The sequence below is a fragment of the Leptidea sinapis genome, chromosome Z (genome assembly GCF_905404315.1).
Source record: "Leptidea sinapis chromosome Z, ilLepSina1.1, whole genome shotgun sequence".
Taxonomy (NCBI): domain Eukaryota; kingdom Metazoa; phylum Arthropoda; class Insecta; order Lepidoptera; family Pieridae; genus Leptidea; species Leptidea sinapis.
In genome coordinates, this window is record NC_066312.1 from 27126788 (window position 1) to 27152772 (window position 25985).

The 25985-nt window shown below is 33.5% G+C and overlaps 1 protein-coding gene across 5 annotated transcripts in view; it reads right to left on the minus strand.

Moving 5' to 3' along the window:
- Positions 1-1509: 1509 nt before the first annotated feature.
- LOC126979200 (brain-specific angiogenesis inhibitor 1-associated protein 2) overlaps positions 1510-25985 on the minus strand; it is a 245088-nt gene continuing 220612 nt past the window's right edge. For 2 of the 5 annotated variants that reach the window (XM_050828447.1, XM_050828448.1), the window contains 13 exons: positions 15908-15983; positions 13196-13288; positions 12737-12798; positions 12248-12319; positions 11439-11576; positions 10821-10886; positions 9477-9668; positions 8435-8648; positions 7002-7254; positions 5003-5162; positions 4507-4719; positions 4114-4280; positions 1510-3987 (listed from right to left, as the gene is read on the minus strand). In XM_050828447.1, the coding sequence (XP_050684404.1) occupies positions 2181-3987; positions 4114-4280; positions 4507-4719; positions 5003-5162; positions 7002-7254; positions 8435-8648; positions 9477-9668; positions 10821-10886; positions 11439-11576; positions 12248-12319; positions 12737-12798; positions 13196-13288; positions 15908-15983 (3513 nt within the window). In that variant the 3' untranslated portion in view covers positions 1510-2180. The remainder of the gene's footprint in view (positions 3988-4113; positions 4281-4506; positions 4720-5002; positions 5163-7001; positions 7255-8434; positions 8649-9476; positions 9669-10820; positions 10887-11438; positions 11577-12247; positions 12320-12736; positions 12799-13195; positions 13289-15907; positions 15984-25985) is intronic. The other 3 variants (XM_050828449.1, XM_050828450.1, XM_050828451.1) reach the window with 3 other exon arrangements.

Genomic DNA, 25985 nt, shown 5'->3' on the forward strand with positions numbered 1-25985 from the left:
ATGAACACGGACAAGTCCAAGATCATGTCTAATGTCCTTGTCGCAACTACTCCCGTAACAGTTCGGAATAATTGTACTCTCTAAATTGTTGACGTGTATACGTGTCTACCTTGGACAAATTATCCAGTTGGGCAGGTCCAATTTAGGGAAAGAGGTCACTCGTCGTATCCAACTCGGATGGGCAGCGTTCGGGAAGCTTCATAAAATCCTCGTCCAAAATACGACAGTGTCTGAAGACGAAGGTTTATATCCGGTGCTATAGTTGATGCCAGTTATGACATACGGAACACAGATGTGGTCGCTAACTATGGGCTTTATGTGGAAGCTCATTATCGCTCAGCGGTCTATGGAGAGGGCTATCGTCGAAGTTTCTCTGCGTGATCGAATCAGTAATGAGGACATCCGTAGGAGAACCAATATCACTGACATCATAGCCCCGATGGTTGCGTAACTGAAGTAACAGTGGGCAGCACATATGGTCGTTGGGGCAGTAACTTCCGCGACCACGTACCCGAAGACATAATATTGGTAGGGCCCCCACAAGATGGATCAGGTCAATATCGCTGGACTAGGTTGGATGAGGGCAGCGCTAGACCGATCGTCATGGCGGTATTTGGGGGAGGCTTTTGTCCAGCAGTGGACGTCTTTCGGCTGAAGTGGTTGTTTATAATAACTTATATTAATGGTTTTTTTAACCACAGACTTAGAATATACTAACATATGACAGCCCGATGGTGCCTAACAAACTGGTTAATATTCAAAATACTAATGCCAATCGTGGCTGATTGTTAACGGCTTGCCAATCAAAATTAAAGTACAGTACCGTTACAGTAACAATAGATTCTTTGTTTTTCTTTTGTATCTATTTGACTACAATATAGTCCAGTGGGGAATTCACCTGCCTACTGAGCTAGAGGTCATGAGTTCTAATCCCAATAAGTGGAAACACTTATATGATGAATATGGATTTTTGTTTCCGAGTCATAGATTTTTAGTATTTGTGTATGTTTTAGTAAGAATATTGTTATCAATATATCGTTATCTGGTACCCGTAATACCATCTATGCTAGTTTGGGGCATGATAATTTGTGGAAAAGTGTGCCAATATTCAACGTGCAGGGCAAACTGGAGGGCACCGGAGGGCGGGGAAGGTCGCCCATGCGATGGATCGAACAAATTAAGTCTGCTGTGGGCGGTCCATTGACCGAATCTACCAGACTGTCGGCCAGCAGGGAAAAGTGGCGAATTCTCGTGGGGCGAATCACATCTGCCCCAAAAGTTATCACTTAACTTAATATATTAAAGGTGACCACGACCGCTCTGTCAAAAGCGTTGCGACGAAGAAGAAGTGCCAATATTATAAAAAAAAAGTACTGTATTATATATATGTACTATATATATCCGTTTGAGATGATTTTCTTTCTCGCACGCTTTGTTAATCTATATTCTAGTATATTGTAAGTCTATGGGTTTAACACGTCACTCATTAGTTTAGTAAATAAAACAAAATTAACCGTAAAAATTGTGATATATTTTTCTTAAACTACGAATAACTGTACAGAATACATAATACGATAATAATTAATTTACATGATAACACACATCTTTCAACGATTAATTTACTCAATGGCGGGCGACGAACGATCGTTTGTTAGGGTTTTTCTTAGTTTTACCGTCGCGAATTGTTGAGGCCTATAAAGATATATAAAATATTACTCAAGAAATAAATCCTAAATGAAATCCCTTAACACCTATATACTAAAAAAACTAGATTTTAATTTGGCGTAAATGTCTCTGATTGCGGCTACACTTTTAGGTTTGAGTAAAAAAAGAAATTTCAAGTTAATATAAATCAGAAAAGACTGTGTTAATAATGATCAGATAAAAATATATCTTGTAATATTTTGCAAATATAATCAAATATTCAAAAATTCAAACTATCAATAATATATCTACTCGAGAATAACAACTTACAGTTTGGCTTAAAATTAACAAATCTACTAATTTTGAGCTGTTTCAATATCAACATTAACATTAGCAACAAAATAATATTCAATAACTAATATCGCACATGAAACAAAACAACTTACAAGACATGCAAACTACTTAAAAACATACATATCTAAATGAATGAAATACAAAGAACAAAAGGACTAAACTTTAGACAAACCTTAATATAATTACTTATACATGGCGGTTTCCCGACCCCATAAATCGTACCACGGCCCAAAGGTATGGCCTTCTTCAGGTAATTCATGACCCTCTGTTGGTCGTTTAAGTAGTTTAGTACGCGGCAGTAATTGAGGCCTTTGTTGCTTTAATGCTTCGTTAAATTTTTGATCATCTGATTCACTGTATTGACTTTCATTATGGCGATCCATTATTCGTCTTCCTTCAAGCCTAGCTTCTTCTTGCCTAATTTTTGACTTTTCAGCTTTTTTGGAATCTGTCTCGTAATCATACCTTGAGGTACGCCTTTCCTGATCACTAAAATAAGATATATTCGTATCGTAGTACCGTTCTTCTTTTCGCCCATTATACTGTAAGGAGCTGTCATCGTAGCTTCTTATGATTCGGCTTCTAGACCTCACATCTCGATTTTTGGACTCAGTAAAGTTATCCGTCTTCTTTGACTGTCGTCTGTCAAGTGAATAATCTATTCTTGGCTCCCGAGTTTCATAAGATCTAATCTCTTTCTTCTGATTCCTTATTTCAGCTCTTGGGTAATTATTATTGTTATTGTTTTTCATATTTTCAAAATTGTTTTGTTGACGTATATTTTCATCGCTTGAATGCTTTTTGTACTTTAATGTGCCATCATCATGTCCATTGTATGCACCCTCCGTACAGATCTCATTATTATTTCTTTCCATCGGGATTCCGTATCTGTCTGTTAACTGTTCATTTTCTTTGTATTTTAAAGTTTCAGAAGATGCAGAAAATGTTTTTATATCTTTTGAATTATCTTTAAATGTTTTAAATTCCATAGTTTTAGGTGAAGCACGATCATTAGAAGATTTTTTGTTCTTTTCCGGGGGTAGATTACCTCGAACATGGGGTTTTATTGGAGTAACTTCAATTTCTTCAAACTCGGGCATATATGCATTTTCATTATTAACTTTTATTTCTTTTTCCATCATCTGAGTTTTTCTACGGCGTTCAAGTTCTTGTTGCTTTTTTGATGTCATATGGTCATCCACAATAATGCAGTCGTAGGGATCTGTACTGGAAGCAACTGAATTAGCATCTGAGCTACTATCATTGTCATACTTCTGCAAGATTTCTCTACGTTTGACTGTTTTCATTACAAATCCATCACCATTTTCGTCGTTATAGAAACTATTTTCAAAGTTTGTTTTTATTGTACTTGTATTTGTCAAATCTGAATGACGTGAGTCATTTCGTTGTACAACAACATCGTCTTGCTTCTCTTCAACAATAGATTTTTCAGACATATTTCTTTTGTTTACTTGGGATTCATTGTATTTTTCATTGATCTTTTTTGTTTGTTCCTCATAGTTCTGAATAGATCCCATACTTCTTGCATGGCGAATACCACCATTAACCTTCACATCTTTTCTATCAATTGTTTCCTGAGGGCGTGTTTTAGTGTTTTCTACCAGTGGTGGCTTATCTGCACTAATTTGTGTTCTAGGTTCGGGTACTTCTGGTGCAGGTCGTAATTCTTTCTTCAGCTTAACAAAAAGTTTCTTTTTATATTCTGGTACGGTATCAACAATATCCCGATGCTGCCAAAGGGACATTCCTTCCATTATTTCTTCAGATGTTGTTCTACCAAATTTCCAAAACGATTTTGTTCTTTTTATTTTTTGAGAATCTTTGTCCATGTCCAACATGTTACGCAATAATAGCTGTTGATCGTCTGTCAGGTAGCCATTGCTTGTATTATGTTGTTTTGGACCACGTTTTAAGCTTTGCGTTTTTAATAAGTATGCACGATTATCAGTGTTTCTTTGACCATGTTTACTAGGAAGAAATAAATAAAAATAATGAAAATATAGCAAAAAAATCATAGCAAAATATTCCACACAACTAGCAAATAAATGTAGGCAAGCATAACTCATAAAAACTCTCAATTGATATATTAATTACCTAATGGGAATACGATGTCGCTGAGCCTCTTCATCACTATAATCAACATCAGGCTGTGGAGGGGGTTCATTTGAAAAACCGGAATCATTAGAGCTATGTAGAGACACGTTCCCAACGGCTCCAACAGCTGATACGACTGTTTTAGCAGGCCCCTTGTTTTGCAGTACCTAAAATATATCCAGTTAATTTCAATAAGTTGGTTGAACATTGTAGGGTTTAGCATTGGTACAACATAAATCTAAAACTCTAAATAAATAAATAAAATATATTGTATGGAATATTTTGAAACTACTTGTTTTTTAATAGGGAACATATTATTAATAGCTCATAACATTTTTATAAAAGTATATTATCCAAATTATATTAACCAATAATGTAATAAGTTATAAATACCTGGGATCTCATTGGTAATGTTTGTGGACCAAAACTTCTGGTTTCAATAACTGCATGTGTTGTGAAGCTGGCAGCTGATGTGGAGTTCTTTATAGCACTGGATGCACCTGACGCGGCTGAATGGAAATTTGCACTGGCTGAAGAGCTTAGAGCACTGGGTGAAGGGGCGGGCAGAGTTGGTGGTAGACCTGGTGATGTTGGGGCGAGACGACCCTAAAATTTTGAATGTAGAAAAGTATTTTAATATTACGAAACAATTATACATAGGGATGAGATGATGGATTGAACTTGGAATTCGTCGATGTTTTCTGACTATCGGTTTGATTGGATCGCTGTACTAATGACACAAAATTGTACAAATGTAACTTAATTATCTGTCAGTAACATTTTAAAGACAAATGCTATACGATTGTGTATAAAACATATTATTAATAAGCTCGAAAGCGTTATGTGTCCTTTTTCAATAAAACAATTGCTATACCTAGTATATATATACCTTAGTAACATGATGAGAGGTGACAGTGTCGCCAAACATGCGTGTCTGCGGTTGTGAGTGAGTATGTCCAGATGGTGTGGTCACTTGCGCGTGCGTCAGAGGAGCTGGTGGAGGAGTCTCACTAGGAGTCTGTGCACTCCAACGTGCAGGTGAACTACTACTGAAAATATGTGTACTAAGTCAGAAGTGGAAAAAGTAAAAAATGTGTCTTTGCCTCTATTAAATCAAATAAACATCACTATATTCATCAAGGAAATGAGACTTATGAATGTTAAAAGAAAAATGAATTAAAGAATGAGCATTTTGACATAAATGTCAGTTCAGTGTCATGTTCAGTATACTGGATGCATCTATCTACACGCATAAATAAAGAAACCAACAGATTTATAATAAATATTTTGAAAAAAAATACCAAACGGTTTGCCAAAAACGATCAAGTTGAATTAGCTGAACAAAGTTACGCGTAGACAAGACAGATAGAGAGATAGCCTGATAAAATATAAAAAGTGGTCAATCACAACTAGCTGACAACAAAAATGGAGTTTTATAAAAAGGGTTATATAAATAAAATTAAATTACGTGAAGTGTGTATATTTTTTTATAATTATCTTGGACGAATTTACCACTGGACGCGTAACGAGGGCCGACGAGAGAAGTAAAGACTCTTCGCTTTTGTCACAAATTGGTTTGCATGTGCCTGCATTCAATTGTCGGCTTAGTACTTTCCCCCCATGCACATTATTTATGGATTAAACTCTCCCCTATAATGTATATAATATATATATATATATATAAAAATCAATTGCTGTTCGTTAGTCTCGCTAAATCTCGAGAACGGCTGGACCGATTTGGCTAATTTTGGTCTTGAAATATTTGTGGAAGTCCAGAGAAGGTTTAAAAGGAATAAATAGGAAAATGCTGCTAAATTAAATAAAAACAACAAATTTGTTTTTCCTTTGATGTGTCCATACATAATTTCTATGAGAGAATTTATTGACGCACGGTTTGACAGTTCTGCTGAGAAACAATTTCATTACGACAGCAGGGTCATATATTACAAAGTAATTTTTAATTTGACAAATTCATATAAAAACATTATTTTATTTATTATATATAGAACGTCTGTCGGGTCATATTAATATAAAAAATGTTACAATTATTTCATTTTAATATAGATGAAAACATAAATATTTTTTTCAAATTCTTTTAATTAAAAAAAAAAATTGCTCTCCAAAAAATTGTACATTTTAGATTTAAAAATATCACATGTATTTAGAATAGTAATAATATGCCTACCTATAATTAAAGTACACTAGCTGAACCGACAGAATTTGTCAATAATATTTCAAAACATCAAGAATTATTTCGTAAAAAACGCTCCCTGTTGTTATAATGAAATTGTTTCACAGCGGAACTGTCAAACCGTGCGTCACTAAATTCTCTCATAGAAAATATGTCCATACAAAACAAATATTGAAAATAAAAATAATTTTGGGCCCCAAATCGAAATAAAAACTATCCTATCTCTCAAGTTGGACCAAACTGCACTCCATGAAGTAATCCCCATTAAAATCCGTTCATTAGTTTAGGAGTCCATCGAGGACAAACATTGTGACACGAGATTTATATATATTAAGATTTAAACTAATTTATTAATTAAATTCTTAGTAAATAAGTGAATAAATTGTGTTTAGGTGGCCTGTTTAGCCTTTTTGATTAAATAAATTAATAAAATAAAAGGAACAAGCAATATGCCCTTGCCAGTAAACCCTTTAAACTGTTCTGTAATATTGTAAGTATAATTTCAAACTTTTATAGTATTTATTATCAATCATTATTTCACAATAATTGTTGTCGCCCCTCAAATGCCCACAGAAATTGGTCGATCATGTTTCTATACAATCTTCATGGATTTCGTGTCCAGTGGGTTATTTATCTCAGATAGTTAATAAATAAGGGATAAAATATATATTTTTTGTATAACGTGATTAAAACTTACACATCGTCGTCAATAATTGGTTCGGTGTAAGCCAGTGGGAACCATCCCGCGTTGTGGGAACGTAAGTTTTCTCCATACTGCCAACCCTTTGTTCTATCTCCAAGTAAAGCAAGCACATCTCCTTGCTGGAAGCTCAGCTGGTTGTCCCCTGCTGCAGCGTATGCGTACAGAGCTCGGGCGAGCGGCGGGTCGCGGGAAGTGCAGTTTGGTGGAGCAAGAGATGTTGGACGAGTGCTCGTTCGTGTGTCAGTGTCTAGAAATAATATAATTATAAAAGTATATTTATTATGTTTTGGTCTGAAGGGCACCGCAGCCAGTGAAATTACTGGGCAAATGAGACTTAACATCTTATGTCTCAAGTTGGCGAGTCCTGAGCAACAATGCATTGCGATAGGGAATTATCATCAGCTGAACGTCCGGCTCGTTTCGTCCCTTACTGCCATAAAAAAATATTCCAAAACAAAAATGCAATTTCGGTGGCATTTTGTAGTTATTGTTGATAAAAAAAAATGTTACATATAATGCTGCTTTAGTGTCTAGAAACTTAAATTCCCTATACAATCACGTCAATTTTAGTAGTATCCACTTAATACGTAAGGAGAAGTTCTCGTTTGCGTTCCCTAGTTTTTCAATTATTGTTGGGGGTACTGGATCTACTGAATCGAATAATCGAAAGATACGCTATTGGTGTCATAGGCTATATTATAATACAAACCCACGAAATGAAAACACTTTAGTGGTAGTCGGATTTTCAAAGTATGTTAGAGAAAATACGCCCGAAAGAAAACGTTGAACGATGAAAGTTACAATGGTAAATGCGGACGAATCTCGGGTAACGGAAAATAACAGCCAGTTGTAAACTTTGTAGTAGAACTTTGACAATAAATGGGCATCCGTCAGATCGCTAGCAAGTCTGAAGTGTACTCTAATCTCTTCCTACCCAATAGAAGATATGCACGATTGTATGTATGTATAGTAAACATGGTTATGGTTTGTACAGCGGCTTTAGTACAGTTCAGTGCAGCCCTGTTTCACTGCAACCAATGTGATCTATTGTGATAGTCACTGTTAACTATAGCCACTGCTAAGACTGATTCTTTTTATGAATCTTGTTATATCTTTTGCAGTGAGCGTATATCAAAGGATTGAATAATTGGACTTCCCAAAGAGATGCTTCGTTTCCGCATTATCACTTTCCGCAGGATCACATTCAGAGATGTTGTGTAGCGGGGTTTCATCTGCACTGTAACAGAATCTACACGCTCTGCAATTTGATGCCTAAGATTGAGAGGTGTTTGTTTGCTGGAGTACCACAGTCTCCTGGTTAGAATATGTAAATTTTCTCTACTTAGCCATGCTGCTTCATGCGCAGTCTTTTTGTTGAACACTTAGGGTTCTGAAATGGATTAAACCCAGATTATAGAAAAACATACCGTGGTCACTAAAGTTTGCTTGCAGATTCAAATCAGATTTGGCTCTAGATATTCCCTGGCTTGGCGATCCCAGGTCTCCGATGGATCTGACATCGAGGCACGATGCGTCCACCGATCTTGTCTTGCGTAGAGCAGACCCCACAGAGCCACGGTCATCATCATCACCAATGCGAGGACTTGCGTAGACTTCTTCATCAGTCCAAAATGATACTTGCTAAAAACCAAAAGATTTTATTAAAAGTAAATAATATTATCTCATATTCAAATTGACACTTTAAGGTCTTTAATTTTTCCTTCAGTATAGTTACATTTCTGACAAAACTATGATCATATGAAGGTTATTAAATATTACTACACACTACTACACTTACGTTTTGGAGTTCTATTTTTTCTTAATTTAAAATTCCTTAAAGTTCTATACACATACCTATATATGTAAATATGTTCGCAGTCTGATAGCGGAACGGCAAAAGTGTGCTTAAGCTTAATGACAATGTAAGCACACTTTCCTCCTTAGGCAATGAATCAAATCTGAACTGAATAAATATTTTACTTGCTGCTAAGACCAAGAATAATTTACACAACTGGAGTAAATGCAGGCAAGGCAGTCGAAGTTTAATAAGGTGTAATTTTTGGCATGTTCCATATATCGGCTTTGTTTTTATATAACGTGATAGTCTATATGTATTGAACGTAAAGACGTCATCAATGGATTAATACAGTATATTGACTTTTATCTATTTACAAATACATACAAAAATATTTGCACAATAAGACGAATTTACTCGTGGTGCGGTAGGTATATTCAATAGGCAGCGAACAACTGGGTATTATCGGTGTCTTCTTCGTGTGACAACGCAGACTGGTGGTGTGTTCACTCGTGTGGTGCAACTCGTGCGCTTGCACCGGAGGCTCTTCTCTCGCCACCTTCTATAAATTAGATCGTGTAGACGGATAAGGTTAAGGAATGAGAAGGATGGATATGTAAGGAATAAGGTATGGTTTAGACACTAATCAATGTTTTACATACACTAAGACTTACTCGCATCCTGCTAACAAACATTGCCTCGACATTGGGCGGCAGATACTCCCTGGTTCGAGACACCTCAAGCCACTCCTCCAAGCCGTTGTTGTAAGCCGTGGCGCCCGCTGAGTGATAAGCCAGCCAGTGTTTCGCCAGCGAACATTGTCGCTCGAGTACAAATCCATATCTGCGACGCTCTTGAGTCATCGCCTGATAGAATATACCAAAGATTTATTGACTACCGATAATTTGAATCAAACTAAGTTCTTTATTTGCATACATTGAGTGAGTACATTGGTGGTACATTATAATTACAGGTGCTTATTTTAATTTTATAATGAAACATACACATAAAATCAACGATATTTAAAATGTTCATCATTAAAATATTCGAGTATTTATTTGAGTAGTTATTTAATGCGAACATTAATTATTCTTGATACATTCAAGACACCAAAATATTCAATAGCGGATTGAGAGAGCTAAGAAAAATTAAACAAATGTTTATCTAGGACCCTTTGCCCTTCAAATATTCATTTAATATCTCTAAGCAAATTAACTATACTTATTGTTATAAGTAGTTTTTTAAGACAATAAAGGACGAGACGATCAGAACAGAATTCAGCTGATTGTAATTGATACGCCCTGCCCATAACAATGCAGTGCCACTCAGGATTCTTGAAAAACCCAATCTATCAATGTCACTAGCAATAAAAGTTGTTGATTATGAAAACTTTTTTTTCTTTGGCACTGCTATTTTAAAAACCTAAGAACTGGCGGTTAATTTCGTCAATGAAGCAGTTTAAGTATTAATTTAGAAATTCTGGTAAACTTATTGTTAAGCTACGACATAAAATAACATATATACTTATATTTATTGAGTATTATGAACAACAACAATTAACCAGTGGGAGGTTCCATTGCACAGGATGCCGGCTAGTTTATGTGTACCACAACGGCGCTTATTTCTGGCGTGAAGCTATTGCTTCACACTATTATGTGTAAACATTACTGTGTTTCGATCTCGAGGCCGCACTAGCTAAGTGAAGTTACTGGGCAAATGAGACTTAACATCTTATGTCTCAAGGTGACGAGCGCAATTGTAGAGCAGTTCAGAATTTTTGGGTTTTTGCAATAATCCTGAGAGGTACTGTATTATAATGGGCAAGGGCTATCAATTACCATCAGCTGAACGTCCTGCTCGTCCCTGATTTTCATAAAAAAACAATCATTATTGCGCTGTAAGAAAAAATATTAGCCCAACTACATTATTTAGATACAGTATCAATTCTAAAAATTATATAGTAAGCTATTAAAATTATAACTCTACAAATTTATTTTCACGAAAATTAATTTACTCACATTTTTCAAACTTTGCTCGCAGAAGGCATCCAACTTGGCCTTTTCTTCTTCCAATATTTGCATGCTCTGAAAAGATTTACTTATTAAATCATAAATAAAATGAATAGGGAGGAAAGATCTATCTGTAAGCACTTACTTTAATTTACAAGGGATAGTTTTAAAAAGTAAATCTATGAGTTTATAAAAAACATCTTAATTGTAAAAGATATAAATATTTGACAGTTTTTGTAACGCCCTTTATTTGTAAAAGCTAATGAATTTAAATTTTAATACCACGTAATAAGCAATTATTTATTTTTACTAAATGATTTAGAAGTAGAAGGAAACACGAACTAAAAACACTGAAACTTAAAATCAAAAAATCTTAATAATAAAGGAAAACAAACGAACAAAATAAGTTATAATTAAATATTGTTAGTTCAAATAATGTAATAGTTGAAATAATGCATACGTAATTGGAAAGCAATGCCGCAATTCAAGAAATATAGAGATTGTTTACAAATACTCGGAGCACAAAGAGGGTTGAGCAAACTCCTTTCATATTATGATAAAATAATAAGCATTAAACTACAGAGATTCTACAAACAGTTTTAATAAGAGTGTACAATGTTTATTTACCTTCATTTCCTTGTCCATCGCTGAACCAACTTTAGTTGCATTAGTTTTCTTTTTCCTTTGTTTTTTTATTGTTGCAGCTGCCTTGCTGTAGCTCTCAGAACGAAGTTTGTGTTGTTGTAAGAATCTCTTTTGCTCGGACTAAAAACAAAACAATATTGTTGCAATAATGTTGATATTCGAACTAACCATAAAATATTTAAGAAGTTTTCCGAGGATAATTAAAATGTTCCAGCCTACAGAGAAAATAATGTCTAATTTGGTTTTGAAGTGAATACTTCTTTAGGCGCTATGAGCACTTTAATTGCAGCTTTTATTTTAACTGTCGTGTAGACTACACGTTCTTTTTATTTAGACCTTAGAGCAACAATAGAACTTACTTTATGTAAGTACTGTACTGACTTTGAAAGATGTGTGAGGCACTGACGGACGCAAAACGACTCGTCGGAGGTCGTGTATCATTATGATCATATAATATCGATACCGTTAATATCAGATGAAGTGAATAAAATACAAACTTGTAAACAGTAATTTGTTAGCATTTGAACATGAATCTGCGACCCAGTGTTCCTAAGGCACTAATTCCAAACAACGATATATAAATATTTTTAATTGGTAGGGTACAAAAATAGTCGTATATAATCCTTAATTGGATCAAACACATGTCGTTCAATCTAATGTCTAATAACACCAAACCCAATTGACATTGTTTGGTGTTTGTTTAATAATTTTCCTCATTCGGTTCCCCAAGAACAATTCTGCTCATATCAATTCACGTAAATATTATTTATGTTCAAAACAATCTAACTTACCTGCACTACTTTTGTATCCTTTTCAAGGTTAGTCTCAAGTGGAACAAGCAGATCTACGTAGAACGCCTTCAGCTAAAACAAACATAAAAGTTAATTAAATGCTTTAATAATATAAAAGACTCTATTTTTATTTGAGGGGATTTCCCTCACTACAAAATTTATTTCCATCTGTCAATCAATCATCAAATTATATGCAATGAGAATAAAACGAATTATGAGGAAATGGGCATGTATCAAATACAAACAATACACGCACATACACACATACACACATACACACTCACTCGCACACATTTTGTTTATTAATACTGTATTGTTATTTTTAAGGCTTTCTCTTGCTGTAGTCCTGAAACTATAATATTGAAATGTAGCAGGGAGGGCCTGGGGATTTGTAGTACAGGGTTAGCCTACTTAAAACACCAGCTCCTCAAATGAGCATAGTTGAATGAAGCAGTCGAAGTCATTTGGACAGTTTATTTATGTACTTACGATGTTCATTTGTTGATCTTGAATTTCTCGATAGACCTCCACCACTTTCATCAGTGCTGTACCTGAAAAAAACATATAAAATTGTAACATGGTTACTTTATTCATAATTTTTTATAGCTATTGTTAAATGATATTTATTCTTAAATTATATTATTCAGAATTCACTAGTTCCTCGCTACTTAGTCTCCGCCACCACATTGTTAAACATTAATTAAAGAGTGTTATGTCCATAATTTTATGGATTTATGAAAATTTTAATACGTAATAATTCTATTATTTTCCAGTACAAATAATCCCTTGATTATGAAACTAATATTCTACATAGACCTACCTTTCCTTGGTAAATAGTAGCTTAAAAAATTGTAAATGTTATAATATGCCTAACGCGGTGGGTTAACACACAGTGTGAAGAAGTTTTATGTGGTAATTTGTCTTTTTTTTACTGTAAGAGTAACTTACCGATGTCAGCACATCCACCCCATGTGCCTTGCTGGGCTTGTCGCCCAAGCTTCCCCACTGCATCAACGTACATACGAGAGGCTGCCGCAGCGCCTGTTCACAATTATATATGTTAGACTTCGTACAAATATAATAAGAATGAGAAACATTTATTACATGCCACACACATAAATACAATCTAAATACTTAATAATATATTTCTAATCATAATTTAACTAAATATGCTGTGTTGCAAAAGAAAAGTCACAGCTTGTGCTGTAAACCCATAATGGCTGCAGCGCTGATTTTCAGCATGTGCCTGGGTAACTTATGGAGTGCCAGTAAGCGCTTAAATTTAAAAAAAGAAAAAATATACATTAAAACAATTACATGTCTGCCATCTTTAATATGAAAATAATGTTGTAATCATATATACGTAAAATACTATATTAAATGTAATGAATGTGATATATTTCATCAAATCAAATATATTTATATTAAAGTAGTGTACAGTGGATTTGCTACTAAGGTTGGGTGGTATATTGTTTCAACATTTAGTCGTATTATATTTACAACTACCTCTAAAAACCGCTGTTCTCCTTCACACAAAATCATGGTCACCCTACACTGCACATATGTAAATAAATAAACATATATTAAAATATTTAGAACAAAACTTATATTCTGAAAATAGCTGAATTCAAAAGCACAAAACAGCTGTTACAAATTAAAAAGCGTTGCCCGCCGAACATTTCAAGAAATACTTTTCTTCGAACTAATGGTTTGATAAGTAAATGGAATTATTTTTAATTCTGTTTGTGAAATATTTGATATTAATATGCTTTTTAACTTTAAACATAATTCATTTATTCGATGTAGAACTTTACAAACTTATTTGTTATGAAATCTTATTACAAACATTGTAAAATAGTGATTTAAAAGGGTGGCCTTTGAGTTTCTTGTATGTTCTGCCTTTTCTTTACCAGCTCTATCTTTTCCGATCAAATGGAAGATTCAGTAATTTAAATTTATATTTTAAATGACCATTAAAAAGCGCTTCGTTTAAGCCTATTTCAATAAAATTTATTTGAGTTTGACATTGACTGTGACTTTGAATGGGAAGAAAAGTATGCGACACTGAAAAAAAAAGTAAAAAGTACACTGAAGCTTCGTGATCATTGCGACCAGCACTCGACCATATTTATCTATGACCTTTATATTTAAAAAAATTACGCCAATACCTATAATCCGTATTTCAACACCATACCATAAATTAAGGGCGGTTAAGAATATACAATATAAAAAAGTGTATGCACTCAAGAAGTTATACTTCTTTGGCATAACAAAGCAAAAATTCTATTCTACGTGTGTAGAAAGAACAATATTGTAAAAATCTTGCAACGATGACTTTGAAAATTAATTATTAAATAACGAATACGGCTATAGGGGCTTGAATCCTTTGCCTATCCTAATAATGGAGGAAGAAATAAAAAAAAATAACGTTGCAAACGTCAGAAAATTTTAGGAAACAACTTCCCCTTGTTACTTTTGTATTACAGTGATGCAGGCGCATCTTAAAATTTCACTCTCGTCATTTTTTCATGAAATATAACTTTAATAAAGAACAATGTAAAATTTCTGTGGCAGTTATAAATTAAATAAATGACTCAAAGTTGACACAATTCGGCGTCTCGATTTAAGCCCGTATTTAAATATTTTTAAATGTCTTAAATAGCAAGTCAACAACATTCATCCTGCTATACAATGGGCAACTTTATAGCGTCTAGCAAACATTATAGTCTAGATAAGCCAACGGAGACAATTTGGCACAACCTCCGACCTACTTCTGAAGCCAAACATGAACACTACACAGAGGTTTTGCATATAGATGTACCCATTTGGCTTGTAATATATATATTAATTATTTTAGTCGCGCTAAATACTTACGAATTGTTTTATTCTATCTTAAGTTCAATATAACTATTTGAGGAAAAGTATTATGTTGGTTTCTAGAGGATATATAGGAACGTATTTAACGAATTAATATTGTTCTAATAATAATAATTAATTTCAAGTCGACTTGGTAGTTACCGACTGAAAATCAGTGTTAAAATGAGGGTTACCTAATCTCCAATTAGGAAAATGCTGAGTCTGAACATCATATTTTCTATTCTGTTATTTTTATTATGTATATATGTTATGTGTCATGAATAAATACTTACTTTACTTTAAAAATAAAAATAATTTGTATTTTCTTGGAAAGTAAAAATACTATTTTACACTTTCCCGAATATTTCTTTAATTATGTTGTATTGTCCTGCATCTTGAGAATTTCTACACAGATGATCTGGAATCGAACCAACTCAGCAGCAAATCCTACTTGCTACAACCACGCCACCGATGCAGTCAATAATTTATTATTACTATCGTAGTTTTGCCTGCGCGGATTTCGTTTGCGTGGCGATCTAATCTTTTTCTCGTTGGTTATTTTTCAACACTATTAATTTAGATGTATACAAGTATTTTTACGCTGTACATTACCTTATACATATTATTGTAACAGTAAGGAATACGTTTTTAATTCATACAATATAAGATTTTTGTTATTTTAACATACGAAATGTTAAAAAAGCTGAAATGTTAACAAGGGTTTTTTGTCGATTACCAGGATCGAATAAATTATTAGAAGACTTACCAGACTTACTATATGTTTATAATATAATAAATACTTGCCATGTAATGCTTTCAAATACGCCTTCCCAGCTGTTATCATCTGCCGCGCACCTGGATTGAACTTATCCAGGATATTCTGTGAACAAAAGAAATATTTGTTAGTGCGCCTTGTCATACCTTTTGAACAGTAGCTACAAACTACAAACGAACTAACTAAGCTCACTAAATATTCCTTCATGTACAGTGTGCAAAAAATTAAAATGATGTAATGTAATTTGAATTAGGTTGAAATGTAAAATTAAATTAAATTTCCTGCCTTAAAGACGATAGATGAAAATTATATTATAAATTATCAAAAATCTTATTTTATAATTGAATAATGGAATTATTAAAAAAAAATTATGTGTTGTCGTCGGTGCTCGATAAATCTACGAAGTTTGAATGAAATCTGGGCGTTAAAAGTGGGTCAAAATTGTGCCCTAATGAGTCGATTACAAAGAAACATACATACAGTTAAAGCTTATAAAAGCGTGTAAAAAGTTAAACAACCATCAGAGAAAAACGGTTATAACTAGATTAAATTTAATAGGATACAAAATTTAAGTATAATTTGTATTATGTAAAGGATTCCGAAAGCAACATATGATTTTAGATAAAGTATCAATAATGATAATGTACCGATAATGTTTCTTAAACAGTGAGTTGTTCATAAAATCGCTCTTCTAAATAAAAATATTAAGAAATTTTACGAAACTCATACAGAGACCAAATAATATAAAACAGTTTATTTCCACACAGCCGATTCAGTTTTCCCAGACAGTCGTTATAGAGGTGCCGCGGGTGCTTTTAAATCTAAAGGTGACATTTAAAATGCGTCCGGAAAATATATTGTTAGCATTCTTGAAATTTCTATTCAAAATCTCCACATTGCTCTCATATTTGGTTAAATATTTTAAAAGAGTTTAAATAAAATATAGTCCCACTGTGAGGATTCTGATAGTATATTATGTATGTTTTTATTATTTTCTAAGTTAACAGTTATTTATTTGTATAGCTATAGTGTTCCTGAGACCAATTAGTGTAGAAATTGATTATGAGATTTCTAGACGTTGCCAAATTTTGGTATAATTTCATCACGTTACCTCTGATTATACTAAGTTTATTCAATATTTTATATAAATTATTTTTCGGAATTTTAAAGGGATACAGTATGTTGCTCTGTAACTGAAGTAATCTGAAAGTCTACAAACACTGTCTATTCAAATATATTACTATTAATATAAGTATCATTGAAATTAAACTATTAAGAAACTAATTTTAGGATTCCACGATTCAAAAATTAATTTATTTCTATGAGCCCTATAACCAACCTAGATCCACTGAACCATTTGTCAGTGTAATACATACTATTATTAGTTATATTTTTAATTACTTAATTGTATTTGTAATTATTTGTAGTTTTATAAGAGAATAAGTATTGAAAAGATTTCTAAGTAAGATATATCTTTAAGCAAAAAATAAGAACAACACGATATTGATAAACCTTTAAGTCAAAAATAACCAACAAACGGTCAATAATGTGTTGATAGTAATAATATGCGAAGTCTTTATGCCTTATCCAATCGTATAGTTAAACCAAGTCTAATAAAGTATCGTGCCTGCGACTCAAGGTCAAATAGGTTTTCTAGTGCGCGGAGATTGTCTGTTATTAATAACATCAAGATTTCGACTGATTTTAGAATGACTATTTGATTTAATGTGAACATTTCCTTAACCAGAGCAAATCATATAACAATTAATTAAACAAGTATTATTAAAGTTTAAGTGACATAGAGCTACTAAGTAATAAACATATGTAACAAATAATTCGATGTGAGTTCTACAAAAAAACGAGTTATTACGGTTGCGCGATCAAAGTACAATATTCATTAAATTGTTTTTATGTGCTCAGCATTTTGTAAGCAGAAAATGAGGACTTAAAGTGCAAATAGACGTTGTAGGAATGTGGCCTTTCAAGGATGCTGGTAGCCTCGCAAAGGTGTGGCAAACTGCCGACGCCTAAGGCCCGACATTCCATTGTAAATACCTTCGTTGAGCTACTTCTTTGAACCTAAATTCTACGTTTATACCAAATATGTGTAATTGTGTTAATATGTGCTGCTTCATGCTACTTACGGCGTACATGTTTTTGGAGATTTAAGTTGTTACAACGAGTTTAACGAGTTTAGTATTTATGTTTTTAAGTTGGCGTGTTGTGAGCTTATAAATGATGCAAGAGCCTAGATTACTAGTGAAACGAACCTTCTTTACTTTGACGAGCTTATGACTAACTTACTTTGTAGTATCAATGTAATATTATCAATAATTCATGTATGATTATGGTGCTCACATAGCTGATGGCTCATACCCATAACATCGTTTATAATACTATCCAGTTTTACTTGAAATTCGAGTTCTGGCAAGACTTAAAATTAACATAATGAAATTAGTTTTAAAAAGAAATGCCAAATTGCCGTACTTATGATTACTCTGAAGAACTCTGTAAAGTATATTTTTAATTAGTTACTAGCATAAAATTTTTCCATTTATGTCTATCACAAGGCTAAACTTTTTACTATACTAAATATTACAATTTTAAGTCTAATTTAATACATGACTTTATCACCGTAAAAAACTGATGCAAAATCTAAACACATTATTAATGGTTAAAAACTTAAATATTTTATACGTCTAACCGGATGTCTATCAGTAAGAGACTCTACTTAAATAGAGCCTCTCGCTGTTACACAAATGCTGAAAACAAGCCCGGTTTATTACTTTAGTTTGCCTCGCGATTTGTATGTCACTTTATGTTAGTGTGCGTGTATTGCTGAGTCCAAATATAGGTTAACTGTCAACCTCAATTTTATTCGACGTTTTCACAGTCTATATAGACATATAGATAGTAAATAAAGTGGCCTTACTATTAATTTCATGTATTATATAAAAAGTCATAAAAGGTATTTATTTTCTCAAAATTGATTCCTTTAGAATTATTTTTGATGTCATTTCTAATATACCAATAATAATATTACCACGGAAACAAATGGCGCTCTGAGAGAGAAGAAGCGGCGCAAAAAACTCTCCCAGCATTCTTTTTCGCTCTTTTTAATAAAATATACAATATTGTATAACTGTAACCATATTTAATAAAAATTACACTTAATATAATAAATAATGTGAATAACTCTCTGATTTATCTGTTCACTTTTTACTGCATAATTTATATTGGACACAACAAGACACTTGATAACAACAATGTGGTAGAGATAAGTGCCAATATCGAACTTATAAATATAAAAGGCTCGTAACGACAGCTAAAGTCAGGATCCGGCCTAATCCTAAGGTTATTGCCACATTACAACAGCCAATGCATTTTCCTTTTAACCCCAATTTCTTTGGCGTGGCTCTGTCAGCTCGACTACGTGCTAATGTGTTTTATGATCCCGTGAAGTAATATTGCCTATGTATGCGTATTCTGTTCGCATCACACGTTATAAAACGTATGTTCCCTTGGGATGATCTCTATTTCAAATGACACACGCAAAATGTTCAAGAACAGTATTGGAAGAAAATATAGGTTTTAATATTAAACTAAGTGTGTTTTTACAAAAAAGTTAAGCACTTGTATTAAAAAAGTTTTGTTCCAAATCTTTGTCTGTCTGTTTTTTAGCGTTCAACAATCTTTAGACATTGCTTATTTATAAACAGGATCCAAAGCTTGTCTAATTGTCTAAGGTGTGTACACTATATGATGACAGCTAACTAAAATTGTGTTTCGTTTCTTTAATTGTTCCTGTACACTTCAGTTTACGTTGTGTTTACGGACGTTTTAGTTAAACACACGGTAAGCACTGTTTTGAAGTAGAAAAAGATATACTCCATTTGAGGCGTCGTTATTGTTAGGTCACTGATATTGTAATAGTTAGGTTAGCTTAAATTATTCCTTTAAGTGCGTGCAGAAACTATAAGTTTATAGAAAGAATGACTCTCTTTTATAAAATATAAATAATAAAGATAATATCAACAGCTACAACGGGTTTATCTCAATAAGAAATCTTGAACTACAGTATTCATATTATATTGATTTTAATAAAAAAATCCTAATGCTGGTTTAAAACTCTAGGTAAAGCCACAGGATAAAACGGCACTAACGGATGTCTTTTAGAGTCCTCTATCGCATGTTGCATTACAACTGACCGCGGAGTAGAAGAAGGTTGAATCATTAATATCAACTACCGCTTTCAAGTCACGTCGGCAGAGTAGTCTCCGGGTCCCGAGAGGGAGCGCGAGTTTGAATCCCACACTTGACGAAAAATTTTATTTATATTCAATATTATTTATTTTATTACATTCTATATTCATCTTATGAACCATTATCATCATCATCTGGAAGACGTCCACTGCTGAACAAAGGCCTCCCCCGAAGATCTCCATGATAATTGGTCCTGCGCTACCCTATATATTTATTTTATGAATACATATAATTTTTTTTCTTTCGATTATTATGCTTCTTATTATGTTGTTTTGTGAAGAAGAAAATCACTCGTTTCGAGGTTTCACAAAACAATACAAATTCTTTTTTTTTACGTCTAATTTAACCTCAGAGGTGTTTTTAAACTAAGTTTGCTTGATTGCTGAAAACCTTATTAAATTGAATTTATTTTATTTTTATAGATATGCATACAAATAATTCTTTTTATTTTATCACTTTCAAACTTATGTTTCATTATACTGAACTTTTATAAAAAAAGCAACATGGCGCGTAACCGAAAATCGTGACGACATTGCTGTAATATTTCTCTCATATGTCGATAAGGAAGTTTCACTTCAATAATGAAACTCGTTGGTTTTTCATTAACTCCCGAATCATTCACAAATTATTCTTGACACCCGTTCTATTTCCCTTAAGTCGGTACGATACACCCACACAGATATTTAGGATTTATCTGTCTCAATCTTCACGTTTCGCTCGTTCAATTCGAGAAGATGACTCAAATATATGGCTTCTCCGTCGGGGCGGACGAGAAGTAATATTTCACTTGAATCAGGCGTACATTTTAAAATAGCTGGGTCTTATGTCGTAGGCCTAGCAGTTATTGAGAGCGTCGAGCGTAAATCTTAGGGGAGGCTCCCATTCTAAGCAGGGATGCGCACTTACAAATATTAACTTCGGAAAAAAGTGATTAATCAAACGATAAAATGCACTTCGTACCTCATTCTGCTTAGGAATGTGCTATTTTTTTCAGTACAATAAAGGACGAGACGAGCAGGACGGTCAGCTGATGTTAATTTATACGTCCTGCCCATAACAATGCAGTGCCGCTCAGTATTCTTGAAAAATCCAAAAATTCAGAACAGCACTACAATTGCGATCGCCTCCTTGAGACGTAAGATGTTAAGTCTCGTTTGCCCAGTAATTTCACTAGCTACGGCGCCCTTCTGACCGAATCACAATAATGCTTACACATTACTGCTTCACGGCAGAAATATGATTATTATTGGATCACTTGACGTATAGTGACGATAATTCGCAATGAGTTATCGATAACCTATATACGGGTTGTATTTGTTAAATGTTATTCCAAAACTAATACAGAAAGAAAACTTTTAAACTGATATCAAAAGTACTTTACATACTCACTAAAATGACATCAATAACGTTGTAAAAATTAAACGAGATATGTTCAAAATTTTGTTATAAAACACTCCCATACATTTAGTATGAGATAAGTAGAAAGTCCATTGTATCGCAACGATGTCACTTCGAACATATGCTTCGAAAAGAAGGGGACAACATTTATATTATACAAGTGGACCCGACAGACGTGTGTACAGGACATGTACACACGTCTTAAATTTCAAAAATTAGTCCAGCCGTTAGGAGGAGTTCACTAACATAAACATGAGCAGGAGAACGGAATTGAGAATCTAAACCAATCTCAAATTCACTGGAACACACAAAAAATCATCGAAATCAGTCCAGACGTTTAGGAGGTAGTTCAATTGTGAATCTAAAACATTCTCAAATCCACTTGAAGACACACAGAAAGTTTCATTAAAATCAGTCCAGCTGTTTAGGAGGAGTTCAGTTACAACAGACGCACAAAAGAAATATTGAGATATGCATACAACAAACGTTTGAAGCTACTTATATTTTGGAGACATCCGAGGCTAATCCATTTTGTGATAGCGTAATACTATTATTAAAACGTAAGGTATTGATACTATAGTATAATGATTGTTTAATTGTTATCATATTTTTATGTACTATATAAGTCCTTGTTTAATATAAGTGCCCAATGGAAATGATTCTCATTTATGGATACACTGGATCTATTTTTGTGCTACATTTAAGTTTGAGAGCTTATGTTACATATTATGGTTATGTACATAGGCTGTCATGTTACGCTAGATCAAGCCATAGTATATATGCTACTTTAAGGCGTCCCCGCGGACATATATATGTATGATGTATAAAAATACATACAACTTCAAATTTTCACCCATCTACGATCAACAGTTACTTTTGTATCACGATTTTAATATCGGCAATACAACGTTTGCTGGGTCAGCTAGTATTTATATATATATATATATATATATATTGTATATATATATGTGCGTGTGTGTGTGTGAATAACATAACTAATAAGACGTTCATTCAGGATATTCTACTAAATTAAAAAAAAAACAAATGTAAAACTGCTTGAAATACTACAAATGGATTAAATAATAATAAATATTGCGTGTTTTACACTTCCGGGTTCCATCACCGCAGGGATGTAATAGAAACATTTTTACCAAGCTCAGGAATTTGGGGTGCTATGTACAAATGTATAATTTAAATTCTGAAGGGGTAACGAACGACCGTACCTAAATGATAAAGCCGTGAAACGAAGTTACAAATTTGGTTTCCAAAGTTTGTATGTGGGTACCTACTTAGATAATTAACAGCATTTGAATTATTGGTTTTATGATGACTCGTTCGACAAACGCAATTTAAATCAAAAATGTATTATTGAAAATTTATTGATGTGGTTAGGTTACACAACACGTAAAACTATTTCAAATCAAATCAAAATCACTTTATTCATGTAGGCTAGTCTCACTTATGAATGTCTAAAGTTTTCTTTTCTTTTATATTTACCGATAGTTCAGAGCTTTAATGAGAAGAAGAGCGGGAAACTCACTGCCACTCCTTTAAACCAATATTTACAGCTTCATATTTTTACAAATCATTTCTGTTACAATTTAATATTTAAAGTGATGCAATAAAAATACTCAAACATTAAATGCTCAATGCCTTTACACGAGAAGTCAAAAAAAGTAAATGTAAATTAGTACGTAAAAACACATATCACACATCACACACACCGTAAATTAATAAAGGTATTTTGCGGGCATTTTATTAGTGATTATAAAAAATATGATAGGTATGATAATATTTCCGTCATATGTTCACCACAATCACTATAAGAACTTAATTTTTCAAATTTCGATCAACAGCAAAATTAAAAAGTGGAATTTCGCTGGAGTAAGTTTTTTATAGAGCAGCCTATTCTTTTGATAATACACACTTTTATTTATATTTATTGATATAGAGACAAGGAAACAACATATTGTATAATTTCTCATGTACAAATCCCTCATTGCAAACTTAGAGCTCCTAAAGTTATCCAAGGTCCATTTGGTCCCCTTTATTTGTAGGGCACGTAGCAAAACGACATTTGGTACAAAATTGCCTCGGGCAGGCTTCGTGACACGTTGCCACCCTTCCATTGCGTGGCTCATCCTAATGTCTTACGCACTCGTACTCACGAAATTTTTTGTCACACTTCGTAAAGGAAGCACTTATAAATTATCAAACATGTGTTGGCTAGGGTATAGAAAGAGTCAATAAATATAAAGACCAGTACTTCTGTGTATAATGACCTTTTTTATTAATGAAAATGTCTATGTTCTATGTGCAGAGATATACTCTTCATTAATTTCAAATGTCACATAGCTAGAAGGCCAGATAGCCGTTGGTGCAGTATTGTCCTCAAAACGACGAAATGGACCGATGATATGGTTAATTGGTCAAGATCGTTGGATGAGGGCAACATAGCGGTCCTACGTCGTGTCGGCCTTTATCTAGCAGTGGATATCTTCCGGCAGAAATGGTGATGATGACATCTATATCAAACAATTTTATATTCCGGAGGGAACACGGTATAGCCGAATGTCTTACGAGCGAAGTTGCAAGTTGAAGCTAGGAATATGAAAATAAATTGATAAGAAAACGCTTAATACTTTTAATGGCGCTGGAGTTTAATATTATAACAAAAACACGCGTTTTATTAGAAACTTTTTGTCACACAAAGCCAGTTCTCATCTCACGGCTGCTGTGTTCGAACTGATAATGCTTTTGTATGATTTAAATTCATTCAATTCAAAAATAGGATCAATTGTACGTGCTGTGTAATAGGTTAGGAAGGGTCAAGTCTCTATATGAACTGTTATAATTTCATAACGTTTACCAAGTGTTACAAAGTTATGTTTTTCCTATTGTCCCTTTTGCGAATAAATATAATATATTCTATTCTACTAAGGGAAGCTAGAGCAAACCCCCACCTCAAAGTCCGGCAATTTATCTCTTGAATACTGATGCTTGTATTACTGATGTCCATAGGCGGATGTTTTGTTTATTTTCTATCAGGTAAATCCTCTATTACAAAAATATTTAATAGTAGTATAGAAGTGCCCCTTAGGCACATTCTAAATATAAAAAAAATACGCTTCATCTTAATTTTCAAGGAAGTTTTCAACGTAATCACGGCTCGCAATTTGTTACAGATTCAACAATGCACCTCTTAACTTCTCAGCTGAACAAAATAAAAGAGTCCCTCTTAAGTTCGCTAAATGAAAATGACTACAAAAGGCAGTACGAAGTAATTCAAATGAACGCGGCACAGACCTCTCCCAGCATCGATTCGGACTTTGTAAAGTTTAATTTTTACATAACTTTCCGGAGAGGTCTCGGCTAAAGTTACAGTCCGGATTTAATATTTTAATATGCCGTTTACATAAAATCAGGAATCTTTCATAAATCTTCGTAAAATTCAAAAGTGTGTTGAAGAAAAAATTCATAATGTCTAGCCTGTTAGGATTCGATGTTTGATATTTGAAATTGAAATTCAATGTTCTAGAACATTGAGTGGCGGAATTTTTAAATTTGGGATATTTTGAATAATGTTATAGTTTTCTTCGAATTTGAATACCAAACTGCTAGCTTTGATATTTTAAAACTTTACCTTGGAAATTAGTAAATATGATATATATATATAGGTAAATAATGGGCTTTACTAGGGGACGTTCAAAAGGATGCAGGTGTAATAATATTTTTAATACTTGGGAAGAATCGCAGAGTCTTCTCTGAGTTCTATTGTTGAGATATGAAATCAGAAGATCGAGCGCAGTTACTTTTATGCCATAGTGGCATTGCTTCCTGACCAGCGTTGAATGTTGGCAGGAGATCTCCTGGGACTCCTTTCAGTATGGTCAGAAACGGTCCAAGAATAGACCCTAGTGGACCCCACTAGGGTCTATTCTTGGACCGTTTCTCTTCCTTATCTATATAAATGATCTTCCTAATCTTATAGAAATATGCGGATGACACTTCACTGATATTCAGAGTGAAAAGAAATCAAGTTATGCATGACAGATTAAACGATATTCTATCTGACATCGTGTAATGGTTTAGCGCTAATAACCTATTGTTAAATAGCAAGAAAATGAAATATATAAAAACCTAACCAAATGTCAAAAATTTAGATGCAAGTGATTTTTTAAAAGGAGAGGTGATAAAACCAGTGGAATCTTCTATATTTCTTGGCATTACTCTTGATTCCGTATTACAATGGGGCCCCCATATTAAAAGATAGGCGAACAGACTTAGTTCTGCAGCATACGCGGTTAAAACGATTAGAAAATTAACTGACATAGATATGCCGTTAACACCATTTACAGACATAAACTTATAATGCCTACTACTCGGCAAAGTCGAGTTAGTAACTCTTTTGTGGGGCTATGTATATGCTTTTACAACAAGATCCAG